At 47.1% G+C, this 22669-nt stretch overlaps 1 protein-coding gene across 22 annotated transcripts in view; it reads right to left on the bottom strand.

The window, feature by feature from the left end:
* Positions 1 to 11191: 11191 nt before the first annotated feature.
* Positions 11192 to 22669, bottom strand: part of TACC2 (transforming acidic coiled-coil containing protein 2) — a 254931-nt gene continuing 243453 nt past the window's right edge. For 21 of the 22 annotated variants that reach the window (XM_074383022.1, XM_074383003.1, XM_074383011.1 and 18 more), the window contains 4 exons: positions 16570 to 16730; positions 16218 to 16324; positions 15708 to 15828; positions 11192 to 11737 (listed from right to left, as the gene is read on the bottom strand). In XM_074383022.1, coding sequence (XP_074239123.1) covers positions 11672 to 11737; positions 15708 to 15828; positions 16218 to 16324; positions 16570 to 16730 — 455 coding nt within the window. In that variant the 3' untranslated portion in view covers positions 11192 to 11671. The other variant, XM_074383016.1, reaches the window with a different exon arrangement.

The following is a 22669-nucleotide window of genomic DNA, read 5'->3' as shown; positions in this document are numbered from 1 at the left end:
GCCTACAAGCTCCTAAAAAGAAACCAGCAAACGTTTCTATTTGGGAAATTATACACACAAGTCCAAAGAAGATACATTCTCAGAAAATGTTTTGTGAGGTCCCCAGAATCACTGGCTGAACTGATGGTTAAAGGTTTTTCCCTGAAGAAACTGGTCTATAAAGACTGTGAGGAGTGACTGCTGTGACTGTTGTTTTTCAAATGAACAAATCACAGCAAAAAAAAAATAAAATAAAAACAAAAACCCACAGCACATGAAATAGGTAAACACAATCCAAAGAAATAGAGTAAATCTCCAAAAAGTGCCCTTAAAAAATGGAGATCTATGAGTTACCTGACAAGGAAATAAATACAATTATCTTAAAGAAGCTCAATGTGCTATAAGAGAACAAAAAGAGACAACTAAACAAAATCAGGAAAATGATGTATGAATAAAACAAAAATAGCAAAGAAATAGAATCTAAAAAAGAACCAAAATGAAATTCTGGAAATGAAGAATACAATAATGTAAATAAAAATTCACTAGAGAGATTCAATAGCATACTTGACCAAGCAAAAGTAAGAATCAGAGGAGCTTGAAAAGAGGTTATTTGAAATTATCAAGTCAGGGGGAAAAAAAGAAGCAAGAAGAAAAGTGAAGAAAATCTGAGAGACCTATGTACTCCATCAAGCAGAGTGATACGCATATTATAAGAGCTTCAGAAAGAGAAGAGAAAAAGGCAGAGAGCTTATTTGAAGAAATAGTAACTGAAAATGTCACAAATCTGAGGAAGAAAAATGTACATACACATTCAAGAAGCTTACAGGATTCCAACTAGGATAAACACAAAGAGGCTCACACAGAGATATATCAGAATAAAACTTAAAAGCAAAAGACAAAAAAAAAAGAATCATGAAACAGCAAAGAAAAGCAAGTCATAATGTACAAGAGAGCTACTCTAAGATGATCCACAGATTTCTCAGCAGAAACATTGTATGCTAGACGGAGTAGAATGATATATTCAAAGCACTGGAAGAAGAAAACTGCCAAACAAGAATACTATATCTGACAAAACTTTTTTCAAAAATGAAGGTGAAATAACGACCTTCCTAGATAAAAACTGAAGAAGTTCATCACTACTAGACTTGCCTCATAAGAATTGCCAAGGGGAGTTTTCAAGTTAAAATGAAAAAAAAAAAATAGCTAACAACATGAAAGAAAACAAAAATATAAAGCTCTCTAGTAAAAGTAAATACATATACAAATTCAGAATCGTGTAATACTGTAACTGTTGTGTGAATCACTTAATTCTTGTATAGAATTAAGAAGATAGAAGTATAAAAATAACTATAAAAATATGTTATGTTGGGCATGGTGGTTCATGCCTGTGATCCCAGCACTTTGGGAGGCTGAGGCATGAGGATTGCCCAAGCACAGGAGTTTGAGACCAGCCTGGGCAACACAGTGAGGCTTCATCTCTACAAAAACCAAACAAAATTAGCCAGGCATGATGGCATGCACCTGTGGTCCCAGCTATTCAGGAGGCTGAAGTGGGAAGATCACTTGAGCCCCAGAGGTTGGGGCTACAGTGAGCCGAGATTGTGCCACTGCATTCCAGCCTGGGTGATAGAGCTCTTGCCACCAAATTAAAAAAAAAAAAAAAAACCTGAGGGAGAGAGATCCAAGATGGCTGATCACTAGCAGCTCGGGACTGTAGCTCCCAGTGAAAGCGCAGAGAACAAGAGGACGCCACACTTACAGATGAATTCTTGTTGCTGACGCACCAGGACATTCCCAGCGACAGCGCGACTCTTGTGACCGGCGAGGCGGTTTTGCCGGCGCCTCGGAGCGTCGGTTCTTGGTGCAGAGTCAGAAAAGCACCATCAATCTTAACGCCACTGATTTGGTCGGTGCAGTGGGTTGCTCAGATTTTGGCGCTGAGAATCAGTAAGTTGGATGTCCACTCAGAAACCCAATTACAAAGACAGTAATTATAAAGACCACAGATGGATAAATCTATAACAAAGGGAAGAAAACAGCCAAAAAAAGCTGAGAATGCCCAAGATCAGAACGCCTCTCCCTCAGCAGGGGATCACAGTTCCTCATCAGCAACGGAACAAGGCTTGATGGAGAACGAGTGTGTTCCAATTACAGAAGCAGGCTTCAAAATGTGGATAATAAGAAACTTCTGTGAATTAAAAGAACTTGTTCTAACCCAATCCAAAGAAACTAACAACTTTGAAAAAAGGTTTGACGAAATGTTAACAAGAATACACAATTTAGAGAGGAATATAAGTGAACTGATGGAGCTGAAAAACACAATACGAGAATTACGTGAAATATGCACGAGTTTTAACAGCCGAATTGATCAAGCAGAAGAAAGGATATCAGAGGTCGAAGACCAACTCAATGAAATAAAACGAGAAGACAAGATTAGAGAAAAAAGGATAAAAAGGAACGAGCAAAGTCTCCAAGAAATATGGGCCTATGTGAAAAGACCTAATCTACGCTTGATAGGTGTACCTGAATGTGACGAAGAGAATGAATCCAAGCTGGAAAATACTCTGCAGGATATTATTCAGGAAAATTTTCCCAACCTAGCAAGGCAGGACAATATTCAACTCCAGGTAATATAGAGAACACCACAAAGATATTCCTCAAGAAGAGCAACTCCAAGGCACATAATCGTCAGATTCACCAGGGTTGAAATGAACGAGAAAATACTAAGGGCAGCCAGAGAGAAAGGTCAGGTTACCCACAAAGGGAAGCCTATCAGACTTACAGTAGATCTCTCAGCAGAAACCCTACAAGCCAGAAGAGAGTGGGGACCAATATTCAACATCCTTAAAGAAAAGAACTTTCAACCAAGAATTTCACATCCAGCCAAACTAAGCTTCATAAGTGAAGGAAAAATAAAGTTTTTTGTGAACAAGCAAGCACTCAGAGATTTCATCACCACCAGGCCTGCTTTACAAGAGCTTCTGAAAGAACCACTACACATAGAAGGGAACAAACAGTATCAGCCTTTCTAAAAAATACCAAAAAGTAAAGAGCATCAATATAATGAAGAATTTACATCAACTAATGGGCAAAACAGCCAGCTAATATTAAATAGCAGTATTAAACTCACATATATCATTATTAATTCTAAATTTAAATTGACTAAATCCCCCAACCCAAAGACAGACAGGCAATTTGGATAAAAAACTAAAACCCATCAGTATGCTGCATCCAGACCCATCTCACTTTCAAGAATACACAAAAACTCAAAACAAAGGGATGGAGAAAGATTTACCAACCAGAGAGCAAAAATAAATAAAAAGCAGAAGTTACAATTTTTGCCTCTGATAAAATAGTCGTCAAAGCAACAAAGATCAAAAGAAGCAAAGAAGGACATTATATAATGATAAAAGGATCAATGCAACAACAAGAAGAGCTAAAGATCCTAAATATATACGCACCCAATACAGGAATACCCAGACATACAAGACTAATAAAGAGACTTAGAGTCCCACACAATAATAGTGGGAGACTTCAACATTAACATTAGACAGATCAATGAGACAGAAAATTAACAACGATATCCAGGACTTGAACTCAGATCTGGAACAAGTAAACATAATTAACATTTATAGCACTCTCCACTTTAAATACACAAAATATACACTCTTATCAGTACCACATCATATCAACTTAGAAGTTTAAACGAAATGTTGGTTGGCTCCTTGTTTGTTATTCTCTTCCCTCATTTTCTTTCATGTCTCCATTATTAAGGACAATTATAGGCATACCCATATTTAGACTGCATTCTAGCCCGGGCAATAAAGCAATACCCCCATTCTCTCTCCCTCTTCCTCTTCTTTATTCTTTTTCTTATTATTCTTTTTCTCATTCTCAAAAAAAAAAAAACCAAACAAACCTATGCTAATGGTTACAAAATATGAAAAGATATAATTTGTGATACTGAGGCCATATAAATGGAAAAGGAGGAAGTATAATTATCTCTGTTCACAGATAACATGACATTATATTTAGAAAACTCTAAAGATTCCAAACAAAGAAGCTGATAGAACTGATAAATCAGTAAAGTTGCAGGCTACAAAATCAACACAAAGAAAACCAGTTGCATTTCCACACAATAACAGTGAATAATTAAACAGAAAATTAAGAAAACAATCCCATCTATGATGGCATCAGAATAAACTTAACCAAAGAGAAAGATGTGTACATTAAACATTCCAAAACATTGCTGAAATAATTTAAAGACAAACATAAGTGGAAAGAAAACCCATTTCATGGATTAGAAAACTTAATACTGTTAAAAGTGTCCTGCAGATTTAATGCAATTCTATCAAAATCCCAACGTCATATTTTGCAGAAATAGAAAAAAGAATCTTAAAATTCATATGCGATGTCAAAGGACCCCAAGTAGCCAGTCACAAAATGACAAATATTGCCTGATTCCACTTACATGAAGTATCTAGAGTAGTCAAACTCCTAGAAGCAGAAAGTAGAATGGGGGTTGGTGGGGAGAGAAAAAGGGGGTTGCATACAGAATTGTAGTTTTGTGAGATGATTAAGTTCTAGAGGTCTGTTGCACGATAATGTGCACTTAGGGTCAGGTACAATGGCTCATGCCTGTAATCCCACCACTTTGGGAGGCCGAGGCAGGAGGACTGCTTGAGGCCAGGAGTTTGAGACCAGCCCTGGCAACATAGAGAGACCCTGTCTCTACAACAAATAAAAAAATTACTGGGCATTATGGCACACACCTGTAGTCCGAGCTACTCAGGAAGCTGAGGTGGGAGAATCACTTGAGCCCAGGAAGTCGAGATTGCAGTGAACCCTGATGGTGCCACTGCATTCCAGTGTGATAAAGCAAGACCTTTTCTCAAAAGAAAGAAAAAGTGCATGTAGTTAATCCTGTACTATACACTTAAAAAGCAGTTAAGTGGAGGATCGGGGGCTAGGGAAGGGACAGCGGCGGGTGAGGAGGTTGGGGAGGAATAACATTGGGAGAAATGCCTGATGTCGGTGATGGGGAGACAGCAAACCACCGTGGCACATGTGTACATATGCAACAATCCTGCAAGATTTGCATACCCCAGAACTTAAAGTACAATTAAAAAAATGTAGAGGGTGAAATGAACTTTTAAAAAAGCAGTTAAGATGGTAAATTCTGTTTAACCTTAATTTAAAAAAATATATAACAATGTTAGAAGAAACAGTATTTTGAAATGTTAAAATTCACATTTCAAAGCAAGAGAGAGAGAGAGAGAGAAACCTCAGCGCCTTACCAAGGCCACGGAGCAGGTGAAAGGAGCAGTTGCCACCCAGCGAGGCAGTTCTTTCTGACCCCGTCTCCTCCCTCACCTGTCCCATGCACAGCACGGATGGCTTCTCTCCCAGGTCAGCAGCTGGGAATGGGGAGGTGTCTGCAGGGGGAGGCTCCCTGGCAAGGCCCTCGGGCTCCTCAGATCTTACACCCAAGGGGCTGAGAAAAGGAATCCCCAGGATCCCCGGTCCCAGCCCCGCCATCCTCAGTGGCCACCCTCTTTCCTAGCTCTCTCTCCACCTACATCCACTCCCTGCCCTCACAAGGTACTCTTCCTAGCTCAACAAAGCTACCTGTAATTTGAGAGCCCCGAGGAAATGCTGAGCCAGGAAAAAAAAAAAAAAGTTAAAGCTCAAGATTTCAGCTGAGTTAGCAAACCCAAGTTCCTAAGAATGCTGAGAATCCCAAAGCTCCCGGGGCACGGGGGAGGGGGAAAACTCAAATGAGGTCAGGTGTCTGCTCTTGAGCTCCCTCTCAGCAAAGCCAAATAATGTAAACAGTTCTCCGCTGCCATCCCGAGGGTGAAAAGCAGCTCATCTGAGCCCATGTGGGTCCTGGGGCCAGGCACGCCTCACAATGGCCCTGTGGGTAAGTAGGGATCTTCGCGGTGGGCCCAGAGCCGGTGTGACCTACCCTGACAACAGTTAGAAGGTGGCAGAGCTGGCTGGGCGCAGTGGTTCATGCCGGTAATCCCAGCATTGTGGGAGGCTGAGGCAGGTGGATCACGAGGTTCAAGACCAGCCTGGCCAAGATGGTGAAACCCCATCTCTACTAAAAATTAGTTGGGCATGGTGGCGGGTGCCTGTAATTCCAGCTACCCGGGAGGCTGAGGCAGAGAACTGCTTGAACCCGGGAGGCGGAGGTTGCAGTGAGCGGAGATCACGCCGCTGCACTCCAGCCTGGGTGACAGGGCGAGACTGTCTCAAAAAAAAAAAAAAAAAAAAAAAAAAGGAGGTTGAAGAGCTGAGATCCTGCAGCCCAGCCCTTCATCGGGGTGAGCTTTTCTCTCCACCTTCCAGCCAGATGGCCCATGGGGGAGGTGGAGGAGGAAGAGGGTGCAGTCATCACCCCAGCCCTCTCTTGTGGGGGCTTCCCTTGTCTCATATCCCTGCTTGCCTTGACACAGCCCTTAAAGGTTTCAAAGAAGCCAGGTGAATAGAAACACACTGCTCAGGCCCCACTGCAAAGTGTGCTAACAAACGACGGGTGGGCTGAGGCACGCCACTTCCTGGAGCATCCCAGGGACGGAGCCGCAGCCTGGGCAATGCTGGAGTAGCGAGGCAGCCAAGCGTGGAGGTGGGCCCGAGGCCAAGCCTGGGAATCAGGGATTTAGTTTTCCATGCATTTGTGTGGGCTGTAATTGCACACAGCGCAAGCTTGATCCAACCTCCATGTCTCCATCCGCAAGGCACCTACATGCAGACCCTGGGTAGAAGGATTGAGGCAAGCCCCTCTCCCTATGGAGAAGCCTTTCTGTGCTTGGCCCCTGCCCCCAGGACATGAGGCAGGCCTGGCCCACTTCTCCGGGATCCCAGGCCACAAACCCCTCAGAGCCAAGAGAGCTGGCCCACTTCTCCGGTGTCCCGGGCCACAGAGGCCCTTACCAATTCTTTGCCAAGTCTCTATAATCTTCATTGTCAGTATCCCTACCATTGATTAAGCTTTACTGTGTGTCCAGCAGCTGCGTTCATTTTCCCTAACCTTCACCATAGTTGCACAGGATGGGCATTGCTACCCCCATGACATAGGTCTCTGGCTACAGGAATGACCCGTTATATTCTGGGGCCACTCCCTTCTCCGCCTGAGTTACACTTATCCAAAGAGAAATAAGCTCTGTTAAGACACAGCTCTGCAGGAGAACTGACTGCTTCCCTGCGTTTATCTGCTCTGGGCACTGTAATTGTCACGGCAGTCAGGCAGGGTCTGTTCGGTTCAGATATTTATCCGTAACAGCAAGTAGAAATGTTCTTTCACTGGAGGCTTTAGAGACGGGCCAACAAATTAGTTGAGAACAACTGCAGTCACAGGATGGAGGGAAAACTGTGAACATCTTCTCGTAGTCAGTCATACTGTTTACTATTCTTGCTGGCTCTTCCCTCCTTCTTGCTAGGCTGGGCTGACAGTTGGAAAGAGTACAGCCCAGGGGCTGGATCACACACCCAAAAATACATAGACTACGGAGAGGGGAGGGGCCGTACAGCAGTTCAACCTTAGAGGAAGGTTATTTGGCAATGAGCTTCCCAAACTTTAAAAATTTGCAAACCCTTTGAGAAAAACAGCCGCCAGCATCCGGGAGCTGACCTGGCACTCATGGCTGGGCCTAGGCCATAAACCATTTCACAGACCATCAGCACCAGACAGGCCACTCGGACTGCGGTGAATTAGAACAAAAACAAGCCCACTCCACAAATGTCTGCATCCGTAGGGACATCATCCAAACCACAGTAAGGAGCAGCTCTCTCCGTCCTGGCTAATATGTGTGAGTGACTGTTGCCTCTTTATCAGTTTCAGCTTTCTCTTACTCTAGTCCTCTCTTCTTCCAGGTCAGATTTATCAAGGCACCCAGTCTCAGAATTGCCTCCATGTCTTGGCAGCGTTCAATGCAGAGCAAAGCCCAGCTTCCTGAAACCCTTGCTGGAATCACTAACTCAAGTCCGAATCCCACGCCTACAGCCTTCCTGAGACCCTCCAGCTGAGAAGCTCGGCGCCTCCTCTGGCGTGTGCCCTGACTCACTTTTGCAACAAGCAATAAACCCCACTTGCTCAACCACAGGTCCCAGTGATCTCTGGCTGGAGTGCAGTGACATCTTTAACCCAGGTGACCCACTCTTAAAAATTTAGCCTAGGAGAGGATGTGGAGAAATAGAAACACTTTTACACTGTTGGTGGGAGTGTAAATTAGTTCAACCATTGTGGAAGACAGTGTGGCGATTCCTCAAAGATCTAGCAATAGAAATACCATTTGACCCAACAATCCCATTACTGGGTATATACCCAAAGGATTATAAATTGTTCTGTTATAAAGACACATGCACACGTATGTTTATTGCGGCACTGTTTACAATAGCAAAGACTTGGAACCAACCCAAATGCCCATCGATGATAGACTAGATAAAGAAAATGTGGCACATATACACCATGGAATACTAAGCAGCCATAAAAAAGGATGAGTTCATGTCATTTGCAGGGAGATGGATGAACCTGGAAACCATCATTCTCAGCAAACTTACACAAGAACAGAAAACCAAATACTGCACGTCCTCACTCCATAGGTGGGTGTTGAACAGTGAGAACACGTGGACACAGGGAGGAAAACAGACACAATGGCGTCTATTGGGGGGTGGGGGGCTAGGGGAAGGATAGTGGGAGGCGGGGAGATTGGGGAGGGATAACATTTGGAGAAATGCCTAATGTAGGTGACGGGGGGAGGGAGACAGCAAACCACCATGGCAAGTGTGTCCCTATGTAACAATCCTGCAAGATCTGCACATGTACCCCAGAAATTAAAAAAAAATAAATAAATTAGCCTAAAGAATACTCGAGTTCATAAACATACGTAAGGATACTCCTGCGGCACGCACAATGATAGAAAAACATGGACACAATATAAATGCTCGTCAGTACAGAGTGGGGGTTGGTTAAACACATTTTGGTACAATGGAATGCTATGCAGCCTTGAAAATGATGAAGAGCTATACTTATTGATATGAAAAGTTTATCACAACATGATGGTCACATTATAGTATTAGGTGAAAAAAAGTTTACAAAACTGTATACAGGACCACCGCAAACACTGCACAGGGTAGACTGGGTGGCACTTTTATAAATACAAACAACAAATAAGGTATTTTATAGATGGAGAAAAAGGCCATAAAATATACATACGAACATTACCAGTTTGGGGACTGTAAGGTTTTTTTCTTACTTCCTTTTAATTTTTTCACAATGGAAATGTTTTACTTAATGAGAAAGAAGTTTCCAAGAGATACAAGCCGGGCATTTCTGAGAACGGAGTCAAGGTCAGAATCCAGAACAAGGGCAGAGCAGAGGTTTGGCCGAGAGAAGCGAGCACCTGCGTAAGGGCTCACAGCTGGGCCCCAGAACTTGCTGTGACCGGGAGGCTGGGCAAAGCAAAGGGTGCTGGCAATGGGAAGGAGGTAGTCTGCTTGACCCAGCTTAGGGTGCCTGGCGGGTGAGCGTCTCAGTGGCACCAGAGGCAGGCTCTGATGAATGGATCTCGAAAGTGTAGCAGAAAGAAAACAAAGGATCTCAGAGCACAAATGACGCCAGGCATCACCCCGCTGCCCCCCAGCACCCAGAGGAGGCTGTTAGGCAGCGCACGTGTGGTCCTCTCTCCTTGGAGCTATCTAGCACAGCTGAACTTCATCCACCTCGTAAATCACAGAAAAGACTCCCCACCCTGTCCCTGAAAAGCCGAGGCTACCTAAGGCCTATCCTGTTACGGATGGTGGTTGTCCTACTGAGAGGAGTATCCCATAGCCACCATGCTGAGGCAGGAAGAGGGACAGTCCAGCTCTGGGCCATCAGGGGCTCTGGTCTGCCTTCCAAGTTTCCAGCCTGTACCATACATCCCATTGACACACACACATATCCAAAGATACGTCTACCTCCTAATTCCTCCTTCCTGCAAATGCAACCTTATTTGGAGACGGGGTATCTGCCGATGTAACTGAGGATCTTGAGATAAGATCATACTTGATTGGGGATGGCCTCATCCAACGTGGGCATTCTTGTAAGAAAGGAGGGAAATCTCAGACACAGCGAGGAGAAGGTCACGTGAAGACAGAGGCAGAGATTGGACTGCTACGGGTACACGCCAAGGGATGCCCAGGAGAGCCAGCAGCCCCCAGTCACTGGGAGAGGCATGGGACAGACTCCCACAGAGCTTCTTGGGGGAACTAACCCCACAGACACTTTGATTTTGGACTTCTGGCTTCCAGAACTGAGAATAAATTTCTGTTGTTTGAAGTTGTCAATATTTGCAGTGATTTGTTAATGGCAGCCTTAGGAAATGATCACACCTTTCCACCCCTCTAACGCCCTCCCACCCCGTCCACCCACCCCTCAACCTGGGAGCCCTGAGCAAGTCAGCAGCAGTGAAGCAATCTAAGCCAGGCACACTGCTAGTTTATTTCCAAAGTGGCCTCATGACCTGCCACCCATTGGCAATTGCTCACCTTTTCCCCGTTCTTTCTTTAGAGGGGAATGGAGGTTTCGGCGTTGCCTTTCAAACACTAAGAGACGGGACAGAAAGAGTGACAGCCTGTTACTTCCTTGATTGAATAACAGGAAATAGATTTGCTTCCTAAAGTCAAAGAGGCTTTGTAAAACTCAGCCGGGCATGGTAGCTCACACCTGTAATTCCAGCACTTTGGGAGGCCAAGGTGGGCAGATCATGAGGTTAAGAGATTGAGATCATCCTGGTCAACATGATGAAACCCCATCTCTACTAAAAATACAAAAATTAGCTGGGCATGGTGGCTGGCACTGTACTCTCAGCTACTCGGGAGGCTGAGGCAGGAGAATCGCTTAAACCCGGGAGGCAGAGGTTGCAGTGAGCTGAGATCGTGCCACTGTGCTCCAGCCTGGCGACAGAGCGAGACTCCACCCCCCAAAAAACAAAATAAAACAAAATCTCAGCTAATCCAGTGCATTCACTTAATTATTTAAGTAGCAAGTAAATATTTCTTATTTGCTTCAACTTACAAATGCAGTCACGATAACAAAGGAAATGTCATTTAAGTCTGTGGACAAAGCAATGACAGAGAAGAGCACAAACCCAAATCTGATATTTGACAAAGGTGAGAAAAGACTCAACCCTTCCCAGAAAATAAAATAGAGCCACACTTATTGCCAAGATCCAAAGAAAAAAATTTATTTACAATAGAGAATTTTATTTGAAACATGCATTTCTTGTTTTTTTAAAAACAAATCAGCAAATGCAGATCAAGTTTACACTCCTTAAGGCAAGAGTCCCTATGCACGCTGTACATGTTCATATTAAATCCAAAAGCTGCTCACCCTGGGAACTCATGTACAAAGGGCAAGGCCAAGGTCAGCAATGTGTGTTCTATTAGAGAATCAGACAATCTCCCTGATACAGGAACTCTGAGGTCAACTTGCTATGAATTATACTAGGAAAATGCAAACCAATAGCAAGAAATTCGGATAGTCTCCTTAGGACTGCATACAATCAAATCAACTTTATTTAGAAAGGAAATACAGTAGTGCATACGAAAAAGTGAACACAGAACCTGTCCATGGAACTGGAGGAACAGCAGTGTGCTGATGGTCATATTGCACGCGACAGTTAAGTCCAAAACATTCGGTTCAAAGTTAGCTTTTCCCCATTTTGGCAATCAGTTCATCACAAATCTTGGTGAGTTCTTCTATTTCCTTATTCTGCAAGTGAAGACAAGAAAGAAGTTGCTGATGGTTGAAATCTGGCCAATCAGAATGGTCATGGGGCTTTGTGGGGAGACGGGGGTCCACCAGGCCCCTTGGTCCCCACTGATGTTATCTAAAGCAGTGAGACAAATGACTTGGAGCCAAACAATCGGAGTATACATCCCAGCTCTAGCTGTGTGATCTCCCGTAGGTTACACAACCTCTCTGAGCCTTGGTGTCCTTATCTCTAGAACGTAGGTGATAACATGTTTCTGAGAAGTAAATGAGGTGATAAATGTAGTTTCCTGATAGTGACCAGCACGGAGTAAAGAACTAACTAGTCTGGTTCCTTTCCCTTTATTTGCCTGGGAAGGATGTGATCTCAGATGAGGAGGGTCTGGGGTAAACCCTCCGGGAGCACAGGAGAGTTAAGCAGTTCTTTGTGTGGGATCACTCGCGTTGCTCAGAGGGATGCCCAATAGGTGGCGCTGTGGCTACAGGGTCATGACGAGGGGTCGGGACAGATGCAGGCTGGCTTTAAGGTGGTCCTCCCACCACACCTTGCCTGTCTAATCAAGGGGAACCAACCACATGCTTGTCTATCACAGATGATCCTACACCGTCCATCCTCTCAAGAGAGTGAGGGGATCGGGCGATGCCTCCATCGTGGACACTGTGACTTTGCTCCCAGATCGGTCACATGCCGGCCCTGATGCTGATCTGGTTCAACAGTGCAAACACTCTCCAATGGCTTTCTCCAAGGGGGCTGGACCGCTCCAGCATACTGGGGCCGTTCTGCAGCCAGCTTTTCCCTGGGGTTCCCGTGGAAGGTGAGTCTTCACCAAAAGCCTGTCCCTGAGGCTGTGCAGAGGCCTTCCCTGAAAACCTTGGAACTCCTGAGACATGTTTCAGCCCAGAGCCCTGTGCCCTCTGTTTGCAGGTTAGAACTTTGGCTGTGGCTCATCATTGTGCCAGTGCTGGGGGAGAAGTGGCTCTCCTCGGTGGAGGGGAAGTTCCAGTCCTCCCCAGCAGCAGTCCCCGCTGGGAGAGAAACCTGCCTTGAACATGACCCTGGCCCACCTCCTGCCTCGAATTTGCATCTCTGAGGTCAACAGCTGCAGAGAGGCACTGAAACACCACCTGGAAGCTGGGGCTCTGAATAGGGTGCAGCACGGACCACTAATCTTAAAATTACTATTAGTGGCCAGGCACGGTGGCTTATGCCTGTAATTCCAGCACTTAGGGAGGCCAAGGCGGGTGGTTCATGAGGTCAGGAGTTCAAGAACAGCCTGGCCAACATAGTGAAACCCCGTCTCTACTAAAAATACAAAAAAAAAAATTGGGGCATGGTGGCACGCACTGGTAATCAGGAATACTGGAGCTGGAACACAGCTACTCGGGAGGCTGATACAGAGAATTGCTTGAACCCGGGAGGTGGAGGTTGTAGTGAACCGAGATTGTGCCACTGCACTCCAGCCTGGGTGACAGAGTGAGACTCCATCTCAGAATAAAAAAATAAAGAAATAAACAGCATCAAATCCTGATGGAAATGGGGAACCATCTCAAACACATGCATTGCTACATTTCTCACGAAGAAACATTTTACGTTCAACTGCTACAATAGCCAAAACAACTATGAAGTATGATTTTTCTTTCTTTCCAGATGGGGTCTTGCTTTGTTGTCCAGGCTGCAGTGCAGGTACAATCACAGCGCACTGCAGCCTTGAACTTCTGGGCTCCAGCAGTCCTCCCACCTCAGCCTCGCACGTAGTTGGGACCACAGGAGCATGCCAACACACCCGGCTTCTAATGATTTTTGTTTTAATGGAACATTCCATTTTTCAAGTCACCAAATATGTCACACAGGGATTATCAACATACAACAATTTAAAAATGTACACTCTCCAGCACTTTGGGAGGCTGAGGCAGGTGGATCAGGAGGTCAGGAGTTCAAGAACAGCCTGGCCAAGATGTTGAAACCCCGTCTCTACTAAAAATACAAAAATTAGCTGGGTGTGGTGGCACGTGCCTGTAATCCCAGCTACTCAGGAGGCTGAGGCAGGAGAATTGCTTGAACCTGGGAGGCGGAGGTTGCTGTGAGCTGAGATCGCACCATTGCACTCCAGGCTGGGTGACAGAGTGAGACTCTGTCTCAAAAAAAAAAAAAAAAAAGCACATTCAATACTAAAACCATAATGATACTCAATAAATACTGGGTGAGTGAGCAAAAACTTGCACTGGGCAGTTGTGACCACATTATCTCGTTCTGTGGTTACTGCTAAGAACAATCATCAGAGCCTACAAAGCAGAGGTTGAACATATCTGCCATATTTGGCATAGTCCAGACTTTCTTAAATGCAATTTTGATATTAAATTCTGTCTAGTAGCCATCTGTCTTTTTCATCCTAAGAAGAAAGTTAAAGAATGAAATTAATGTCACACCTATATATAATTCCAGCACTTTGGGAGGCTGAGACAGGAGGATCGTTTGAACCTAGAAGTTTAAGACCAGCCCGGGCAACAAAGTAAGACCCCATCTCTACAAAAACAAAAATTAAAACATTAGCCTGGTAGGGAGAAATGTGTCTGTGGGTCTCTGCTACTCTGGAGGTTGAGGCAAGAGGATCACTTGAGTCCAGGTGTTCAAGGCTGCAGTGAGCCATGATTGCACCACTGCATTCCAGCCTGGGCAACAGAAAAAGACTCTGCCTCAAACAAAAACAAAAACAAAAACAAAAAAAAAGGAAGAAAAGGAATGAAAAGAATGATCTGTAACATGAATGAATTCTGGATAGCCAGGGGCATCCTGCTGTGGGGCACAGGGACCAGTGGAGACTAGGTAAGTGTCAGATTCAGACCTCAGGGAAATCCATCTGCCCAATCACACAGCCTTCTCATTTTCAGAGCTAGAGGGAACCCAGACCCTGAGGTGGGGTGTGAGGCTTGCCCAGGGCTGTGACAGATGGTGCAGTGGGGCCAGGAGCCCTGATTCTTGATCCCCAGGGCTCTTTCCCCAACATCACTTAAATGGAGTAAGGGCTGGCACTTGCCCAGGGCAGAGATCACCACTGCTTGGTCCAAATGCCCCTCGAGACCACTGCCAACCACAGTGGGCAAAGGAGGATGGCCAATCCCCTGGGGCTGGCTGGGCGCTCCCGGAGGAACAGAGGCCACTCAGGAGGCACATGGATTCCTGATGAGAACAAAGGGTGCCTCGTCACAGCCTATCAAGGACCAAAATGCATAAGCTGCTGCCCCAAGCTGCGGGGCTCATGGATGAACATGCAGGGGAACCCCAAGGCTCAGGAAATTGACTGGAAGGAGGCTGCACATTTGGCAATTCTCTCCTTGAGAAACACATCCAGGAAGGGAGGCTGACCTCACTCACACATACACAGACTCAACAGCCCAACGCCCAGAGGGCCCTCCTGGGCTGAGGGAGCTTCTTATCCGGACACCCAGGGAGAGAGTGTACACGGTAGATGTATGGGTGCCAGATCCCAAAGCAGGAAACCTGGGCACAAACTGAGTGTCATTGTGAAGATCACTCCTGTCCCTGGAACTAGAGGCCAGTTGGGCCTTCCAGCCCTGACACTGCCCATGTTCTGCATCAGCTGGCCACTGCTGCCAGGGCCTGGTGGGCACCCCATCCACTCACCAGTGAGCATGCGGGATGCAGGGGTTCAAGGGCTACACTAACACATTATAGGCGCTTAATAAATATCTGACAGATAAATGAATGTTGCAAAGGAATGAAAATGGCAGTAAACACACATGCGGGCTCCAATTCCAGGCATGGTGGAGAAGAAGCTGGTCTCAGGGCTGGCATAAAACTGGGACTTCCAGAAGCAGCCAAGGGTATGTTCATGAAGCATGAACTCATCTTCAGGAGCAGCAGTGGCTGGGGGAGCCCAGCCTGTCTGGACTGGTCAGCAGCACAGAGAGCAGCGGCCCTGCCCGCCTGGAGGCCACACCATTCCGTTACCTTCTGCTCCAGCGTCCTTTCCAGGGCGTCCACTCGCAGCTGCTCCTTCCGCAGGCTGGCCTGGTGGGCAGCTTGTTCCTGCTGAGCCTTTCCTCGAACCTGGGCGATCTCAGCATTGGCCCTGCAGGGACAGGGAGATCGGGATGATCGCTCTTCTTTGTGGATCACTAGAGACACCTCCTGCTTCCCAGCTGCAGGCAGGGAGAGTGGCCTCATACGGCTCCAGCTCCCACCCACTGGAGCTGGAACACAGGAGCCCATGAGAACACCAAACCCAACTCCATTCCCCGGAGGCCAAGGTGCCGGGGCACCCTGGACATTGCACACATATCCTCCACTGATTAAATGATGTTAACTGTGTGTGTGCCTTCTCACGAGTCTTATCGAAACATGCACTTGGATGATTCCCCTTTTCCAAGCCAATGTCACAGGTGCTGCCAGAGGTCCCAGCCTGCCTGGGGAAGGGCTGCTGGGCGACCCCTGGGAGCAGCCCCACATGGCTAACGTTACCTGTCCAGTTTCTCCTCTGCGTGCACCTTCAGGGCCTGGTACCTCTGCTCCTCCTTCTTCACTCGGGACAGGTACTCTTGGGCACATCTCTTCAGCACCTCTTCATTCTGACACGCAGGCAGAGGACAAGCTGGTCAAGCCCCCCGGGAACAAATGCCCAGGAGTGGTGAGAACCCCATGAACTCTCGAATGCAGGTGCAGGGAGCCACGCCTGCCTCCCAGCCTGCATGGACCCCCTCCTCGCAGGTGGCTCAAGATGGACTTCTGGAACCCCTAAACCCACCCCGTGCTCCCCACAATCTCTCCCAACCAGATCCTCCTCCTCCTCCAGGGGCCCCAGACTCAGCCCCACCTTGCGGAAGCCTTCCAGGACCTCCTTCATCTTCTCGTATCTCCTGAAGAGGTCGGCCAGAGACTTCTCCACAGAGTTCAGGTCGGCCAGGGCCTGCTCCTTCTCCAGAACCAGCTGCTGCACCGTCTGGTGGGAGACCGACTTCTCTCTCTGTTCGTCCTCTGGCAGGAGAGACCAGGAGCCAAACGATGGAGCCCAGAGCCTCGAAACTGGGTCTCTGGGGCCAGCCGAGGCCTCAGATGCAACTCAGCCTCACCAGCGGAGGCACCTCAAACCCGAGCTTTTCCTTGGGATAAACCCATAGTCCCACCTTCCCAGGTCCAGGCCTTGCAGCCTCATGAAGTAGAAATGAGCCATTTTTATTCCCTAACATATGCAGCCCCTTCACGGGTCTATGCCAACATCCCTAGTGACGCCACGTGGTTGTTGACAGCAAGCAGAGAGATCCAGAAAGTAAAAAAAGAAGACATCGCTACTGAACTTTGTGTTGGGACGATTAAAGGGTGCTGAGGTGTGGGCTGTGAAGGGTGGACCCTCCTTCGTATCAGGACAGAGAGGAGGTCTTTGAGGGTCCTTAACACAGCTGGAAACCCGGAGCCCAAAATCCATCTCCTCTGAAATTCCCTCACACAGGCACAGAGAGCTTCTTCGATACAGCGAGTGTCGTAACTCCAAGAAACGTGGAGCTACTTCTGTCAAGGTGAGTTTCTCAGGGATGTACAATGTAAATTGATTTGGGCCCAGTTCAGTGTGGCTGATCCTGGTGAGAGGAACGTCGTCTTCCGCCCCACCTCTCTGGCCCTTGGCCATCCCAAGCTAATAATTTGCCCTAAATATGTAGAAAATATGTATTTTTTTTCAATTTGGGGCACATGTGCAGGTTGGTTACCCGGCCATCCAGTGTGACTGATGCTGGGGTCTGGCTTCTAAGGAGCCTGTTTTTCCAAGCCTTGCTTGCCTTCCCTCCGCCCCCACTTTGGACTCCCCATGTCTTCTGGGTCCATCTTTGCGTCCAGGTGTAGCCAATGTGCAGCTCCCACTTATACGTGAGAACACGCAGTGTTTGGCTCTCTGTGTCTGCATGGATTCCCTGAGGATAACGGCCTCCAGCTGTATCCACCTTGGTACAATGGACATGACTTTTGTTCTTTTTCGTGGCTACCTAGAAAATCATTTCTACACTTATGGGAAAGGCGTTCTCTGACTACTCTACACAAAACACCCCCGTCCTCTGTGTGGACCCATCCCCAGCTCAGGTGGGTGACGAACCATTTGCTCTCTTGATGAGAGCAGAACGGGGAGAAGGCCCACTCAGAGCTCCTGGGGAAGGGGCTCAGCACACCTGTCTTTCTGTCAGGCCCTGGTCACCGGGAAGGGGGCTGCCTGCCACCTGGAATGACTCCGAGGGCTGCCTGCCACAGACAGATCACATCTGGAAACCACAGAACAGTGGCAGCCAGTGCTGACTGGGCCCTTCTGTGTGGCGGGTACCTGCTGGCTGCTCTAGGTGTTGACCATCTCTGAGCCAGCACTCAGCAGCCAGACAAGCTTCCTAATGTGCAGACAGCGCCACCTCACTCCTGCTCAGTGACCTCCCTCTGACGGAAATAGCACCCAAATCACTGCCTGCATGCTTTGCCCTCTACCCTCCCTGGCCTCTCCACTTCAGCCACAAAGGCCTCCAACGCCCCAGGGGGTTCCACCCCAGAGCTTCCAGGGCTCCCCAGCATTTGCTCAGGTGTCTGATCCCATGTCACCTCTCCAGAGGTGCTGGAAACGCCTCCTCTCCCTCTAGAGTCCTTTATTTTCCTCTTCTCAGCAGGAGCCGCCCCTTATCATTACATCAGATGTGTGCATGCATGTGTACACGCGTGCTTACGCGAGGACATCAGTGGCTCATCTCCCTGATGAATGCACGTTCTGTTTTGTCTGCTTGCTCTGCCCCGGGGCCTAGCACAGTGCCAGGCATACAGGATACCTGATTGACATCCATGCAACGACTATGGTATGGCAACCACCCAGGGCAGCTTTTCTACCCTCATTTCACAGAAGGCGAAACAGAGGGTTTGAGAAGCTAAGTCTCACTGTTCAGAGAAAATGGCAGAGCCTGAACCCAAACCTGAAACTGTGATCACCACCACGTCTCTACATGGGCCTCTTGTAATGACAGAGCTTGATGGATGCAGCTCCCTTAGGAGGAGGAGATTTTGTTGCAGGAGTTCTTTTCCCGTAGCTTCTGGAAACACTGGCATCTTGCCATACCCCAGTCTAGGCACACTGTTACGGTGTGGTGTGGTAGGGTCATTTCCTACGTTTCAGCTCCGGTCTTGACATAAAGTTCTGACCTCTTGGAGTCCCAGCGCCTCATTTCCACAAACTCTCCCATGTGAGTGTGCATTTATTCAGCTGAAAGGCTTGTTCACACACAGGCTGCTACGCCCTACCCCACAGTGTCAGATTCAGAGGTCTGGGGTGGGGCAGAGACTGCGCATAGGTCACAAGTTTCCCAGTGACACAGATGCTGCTGGGGCAGGGACCCTGCCTGGAGAACCACTGGCCCTGAAGATGCCTCATGGCCCTCCCACCCTGTCTCCAATCGTGGCATTACAGCTGCTAGAGCTCTCACTACCAGCAGCCCAGAGCTGCCCAGGCCAGTGGCTAAGAGGCTCTGGAGTCTGCTTGCCTGGGTTCGAGCCCTGATTCTAACACTGCCCACATGAGTGACTCTGAGCAGAGTTTTAAACTCTCTGGGTCTCAGCCTCTTTGCCTAAAACAGGGAAAAAAAGAGTATTTCTATCTCCTGGCATTTGCAGGAGATTGAACGAGAAACTACACATAAAGCCCTCAACGAGGAGGAAGAGTCCCGTATGGGCAACCCGTTATTAAGAGCACCATGGTCCATAGCGAACTCTGTAACCCCTGGAATGAGTGCACTAGTGTCACAGTGGCTCATGAAAAGGGAGATTTTTCACACACAGAGAGAGAGAGAAGAATCGCCAGCAACCTGCCTGCTATACCCACACTGCTAAAAGAAAGGCCCTTTCAAAATGTCTCTAGTAATCAAATGTGTGTTTTTATTCTTTGAATTTTGGCTGCTTCCTCAGTTCCCAGCATGCTGTATGGTGGACATTCTGGGCTGATTTGAGCCCGTGTGTATGTTTCACTTGACTTGGGAAAGGAGCTGTTTACCAAACCAAGTCCATCTGATTTCCTGGACCCAAACGCTTTCCCTCCTCAGGTTTCCTTTCCTCTCCACCTAACCCTTTTAAAAATAGAACTGCCCCGTTCCCAGGAGATGAGAATGCTTCACAAATCCTTTCGTAAGTGACAAATGCAGTTAGGTTCTTCAAATCAGGAAAAAGACACCCTGCACTCAACGACAAAACAATGCTCCAGAAGACTTTTTTTTTTTTTTTCTGGCTTTTTCACATTATGAAATCATGTGGGGGGAATGCAGCAATACACAAAGCAAAAAAAAAAAAAAAAAGAAAAAAAGAAAAACAAACAAACAAACAAACGGTTGCGATGGGCAGGTGTCAAATTAGAGGGGAAAGCATTTACTTACCAGGCTTGCCTGTTTGTTTTGCAAGCAAAGGGCAAGAAGCAACAGAAAAATGGAAGCAAAACAGATAATCAGGGCAGTTGTCAGAAAAGCAGAAAAAAATCAATTGCAACAACCTGGAATGCAGAAAGCACAGAAGTCTCTTTTTGTTCTGAATTCTAAATAGTCAATATTTGAGCTTCAAAGACATATCCTCTCCAGTAACGTCTGATGCGAATGAATCACAACAGCAGGGCTGATGTCACCCTGGTGTGGAGCATCTGTGAAAGCCGTATGGAGCGGAGCCAGGAAGAGCTAACACATGTCGAGTGGAGCTGGTTTAACCTCAAAATCCGACTACATTCACTGTGGTTCTGAACTGCCAATCTCTCTGGGCCTGAGTTTCCTCTTTCACAAGGGATGCTGGTTGGGTGAGCGAAAATGGAAAGAAAAGCATGGAACCCACGTGGGACTCCTGGGCATGCTACCATGCATGGAGACCCTGACCCGAACCATGCCAGAAAGAAGGCACATCCTGCCCACAGCTACAGTGAGTCCGGCCATGCCTCAGCCCCCTGCTGTCTTCCACAAGGACCCTGAAATCTATGGTGACCTTGGCCAATGACCTGCAGCAGTGGCTGAAAGAATGACCCCAGGCCCACCACCTTTCTGATGAGAAAAGCCTTGGAATGACAGACAGAACAGTGAATGGGTGAATGAGGATGGGGAACAGGGAACGGATACACAGTGAGATATCCCTCTGTGTGGCAATGCTCCTCCTAGCCAGGGACACTGGAGAGGTTTCACGGGACCACCCAGAGAGTACTCCAAGGACAGGAAAATGCTGTAAGGGATTGTGCGTACAGCTCTTGAAGAGAGGGCCCCTCAGGCCAAACACGTCAGGTCTGGGAGCAGGGGTGAGGGTGGGGGGTGATGTGTGGCCCTAATCCCTGGAGCCGGGGTGAGCGGGAGGCCGGTGGCACTCTCTTCAGGGCTTGGAAGGAACTCGCACTGCCTAGGATTGAAAAGGTCCTCAGGTGTCACCTGCAGATAGGCTTTGAAAAAACCGTGGGAGTTGAGTAATCTTTCTGCCGTGACAAGGACAGGCCATTTATGCCAACTAGACACATTCTCCACTTTGAATTTTCAAGAGGGAATGTCTGTTTATATCAGCTTGGCCAGCTGAGCAATAAAAGATGGCTTGGGTAGCCTCCTCTCAGGAGCAAAAGCTCACATCCTTGCCCCTGCATTTCAACATGTACCAAAATGTCATCACGAAAGGCAAAAATCACAGAGTATGGCTGAGATGGGGCGGGATGCTTCCAGATGAACCACGGAGGGCCTGAGTCAGGTTCTCACATCCAGGAGGCCAAAAAGTTGGGTTCGACTTGCTAAACTCTGCATAAGGAAAACATAAATCCCTCAGCCTGACCATTTCTGCCAGCATTTTTTTTTATCTTATCCATATGTGTTCATAAATTCTTATACCAATTTAATGAAGAAGTTTCATTTTGATAGAAGGCATGCACCGTAAGGCTCAACCTGAATAGGCTTTTTTTTTTTTTTTTTTTTTTTTTCTGAGTGAAATGCACTTTGTTACAATGAATCACGATTAAAGCTCCTTTGAATGGAAATCACTCAACTGTTGGGCTCTTCACCATTCCTGAGGCTGCTATTATATTTATCTTGGGACAAGCTGGAGGTGTGACGTGGCTCATACATCCAACTGTTTGGGGCTGAGGGGCCAGGTGCTAGCAGTGTCAAGCTTGGACACATAAAGTGCGGTCTGCAGTGACCTGGAGTTTTTACTCCATATATCCTCAGAAGAAAAAATCTTTTAGAAACTGGTTATCGGGCCAGGTGTGGTGGCTCACGCCTGCAATCCCAACACTTTGGGAGGCTGAGGTGGGCAGATCACTTGAGGTCAAGAGTTCAATACCAGTCTGGCCAACATGGTGAAACCTCGTCTCTACTAAAAATATAAAAATTAGCCAGGTATGATAGCAGTTGTCTATAATCCCAGCTACTTGAGAGGCTGAGGCAGGAGAATCACTTGAACCCGGAAGGTGGAGGTTGCAGTGAGCTAAGACTGCGCCACTGCACTCCAGCCCAGGTAACAGAGCAAGACTCTGTCTCCAAAAACAAAAACAAAAATGAAAACAAAAGCTGGTTATCATGTGCTGGGCATGGTAGCTCACACCTATAATCCAAGCTCGTTGGGTGATCGAGGCAGGAGGATCGCTGAAGCTCAGGAGTTTGAGACCAGCCTGGGCGATATAGCAAGACCCCATCTCAAAACAAACAAAAAATAGATTATTACGAAACTAAGCAAATAAACAAATAGATAAACAAGTACCCCGCAGCCCCAGCCATAATATCATTTCTGAATAGTGATCATTAGCATAAAAACTTGGGCTAAAAAGGCTCAGGCGTGTGTAGCTCATCACTGAGGACTTCTTTCATTGTGGGCCAAAGCAAATTTGTTAGTACTGGCTGCCAGGGGCGCTGTGTTAAGAAGGATTCCAAGGCAGCGTCCAATCTCAGTGAGAAACAACGCTG

This window comes from Saimiri boliviensis, chromosome 12 (genome assembly GCF_048565385.1).
Source record: "Saimiri boliviensis isolate mSaiBol1 chromosome 12, mSaiBol1.pri, whole genome shotgun sequence".
NCBI lineage: Eukaryota > Metazoa > Chordata > Mammalia > Primates > Cebidae > Saimiri > Saimiri boliviensis.
The sequence above is the reverse complement of the archived record's forward strand: the minus strand, read 5'-3'. Positions and strand labels throughout refer to the sequence as shown.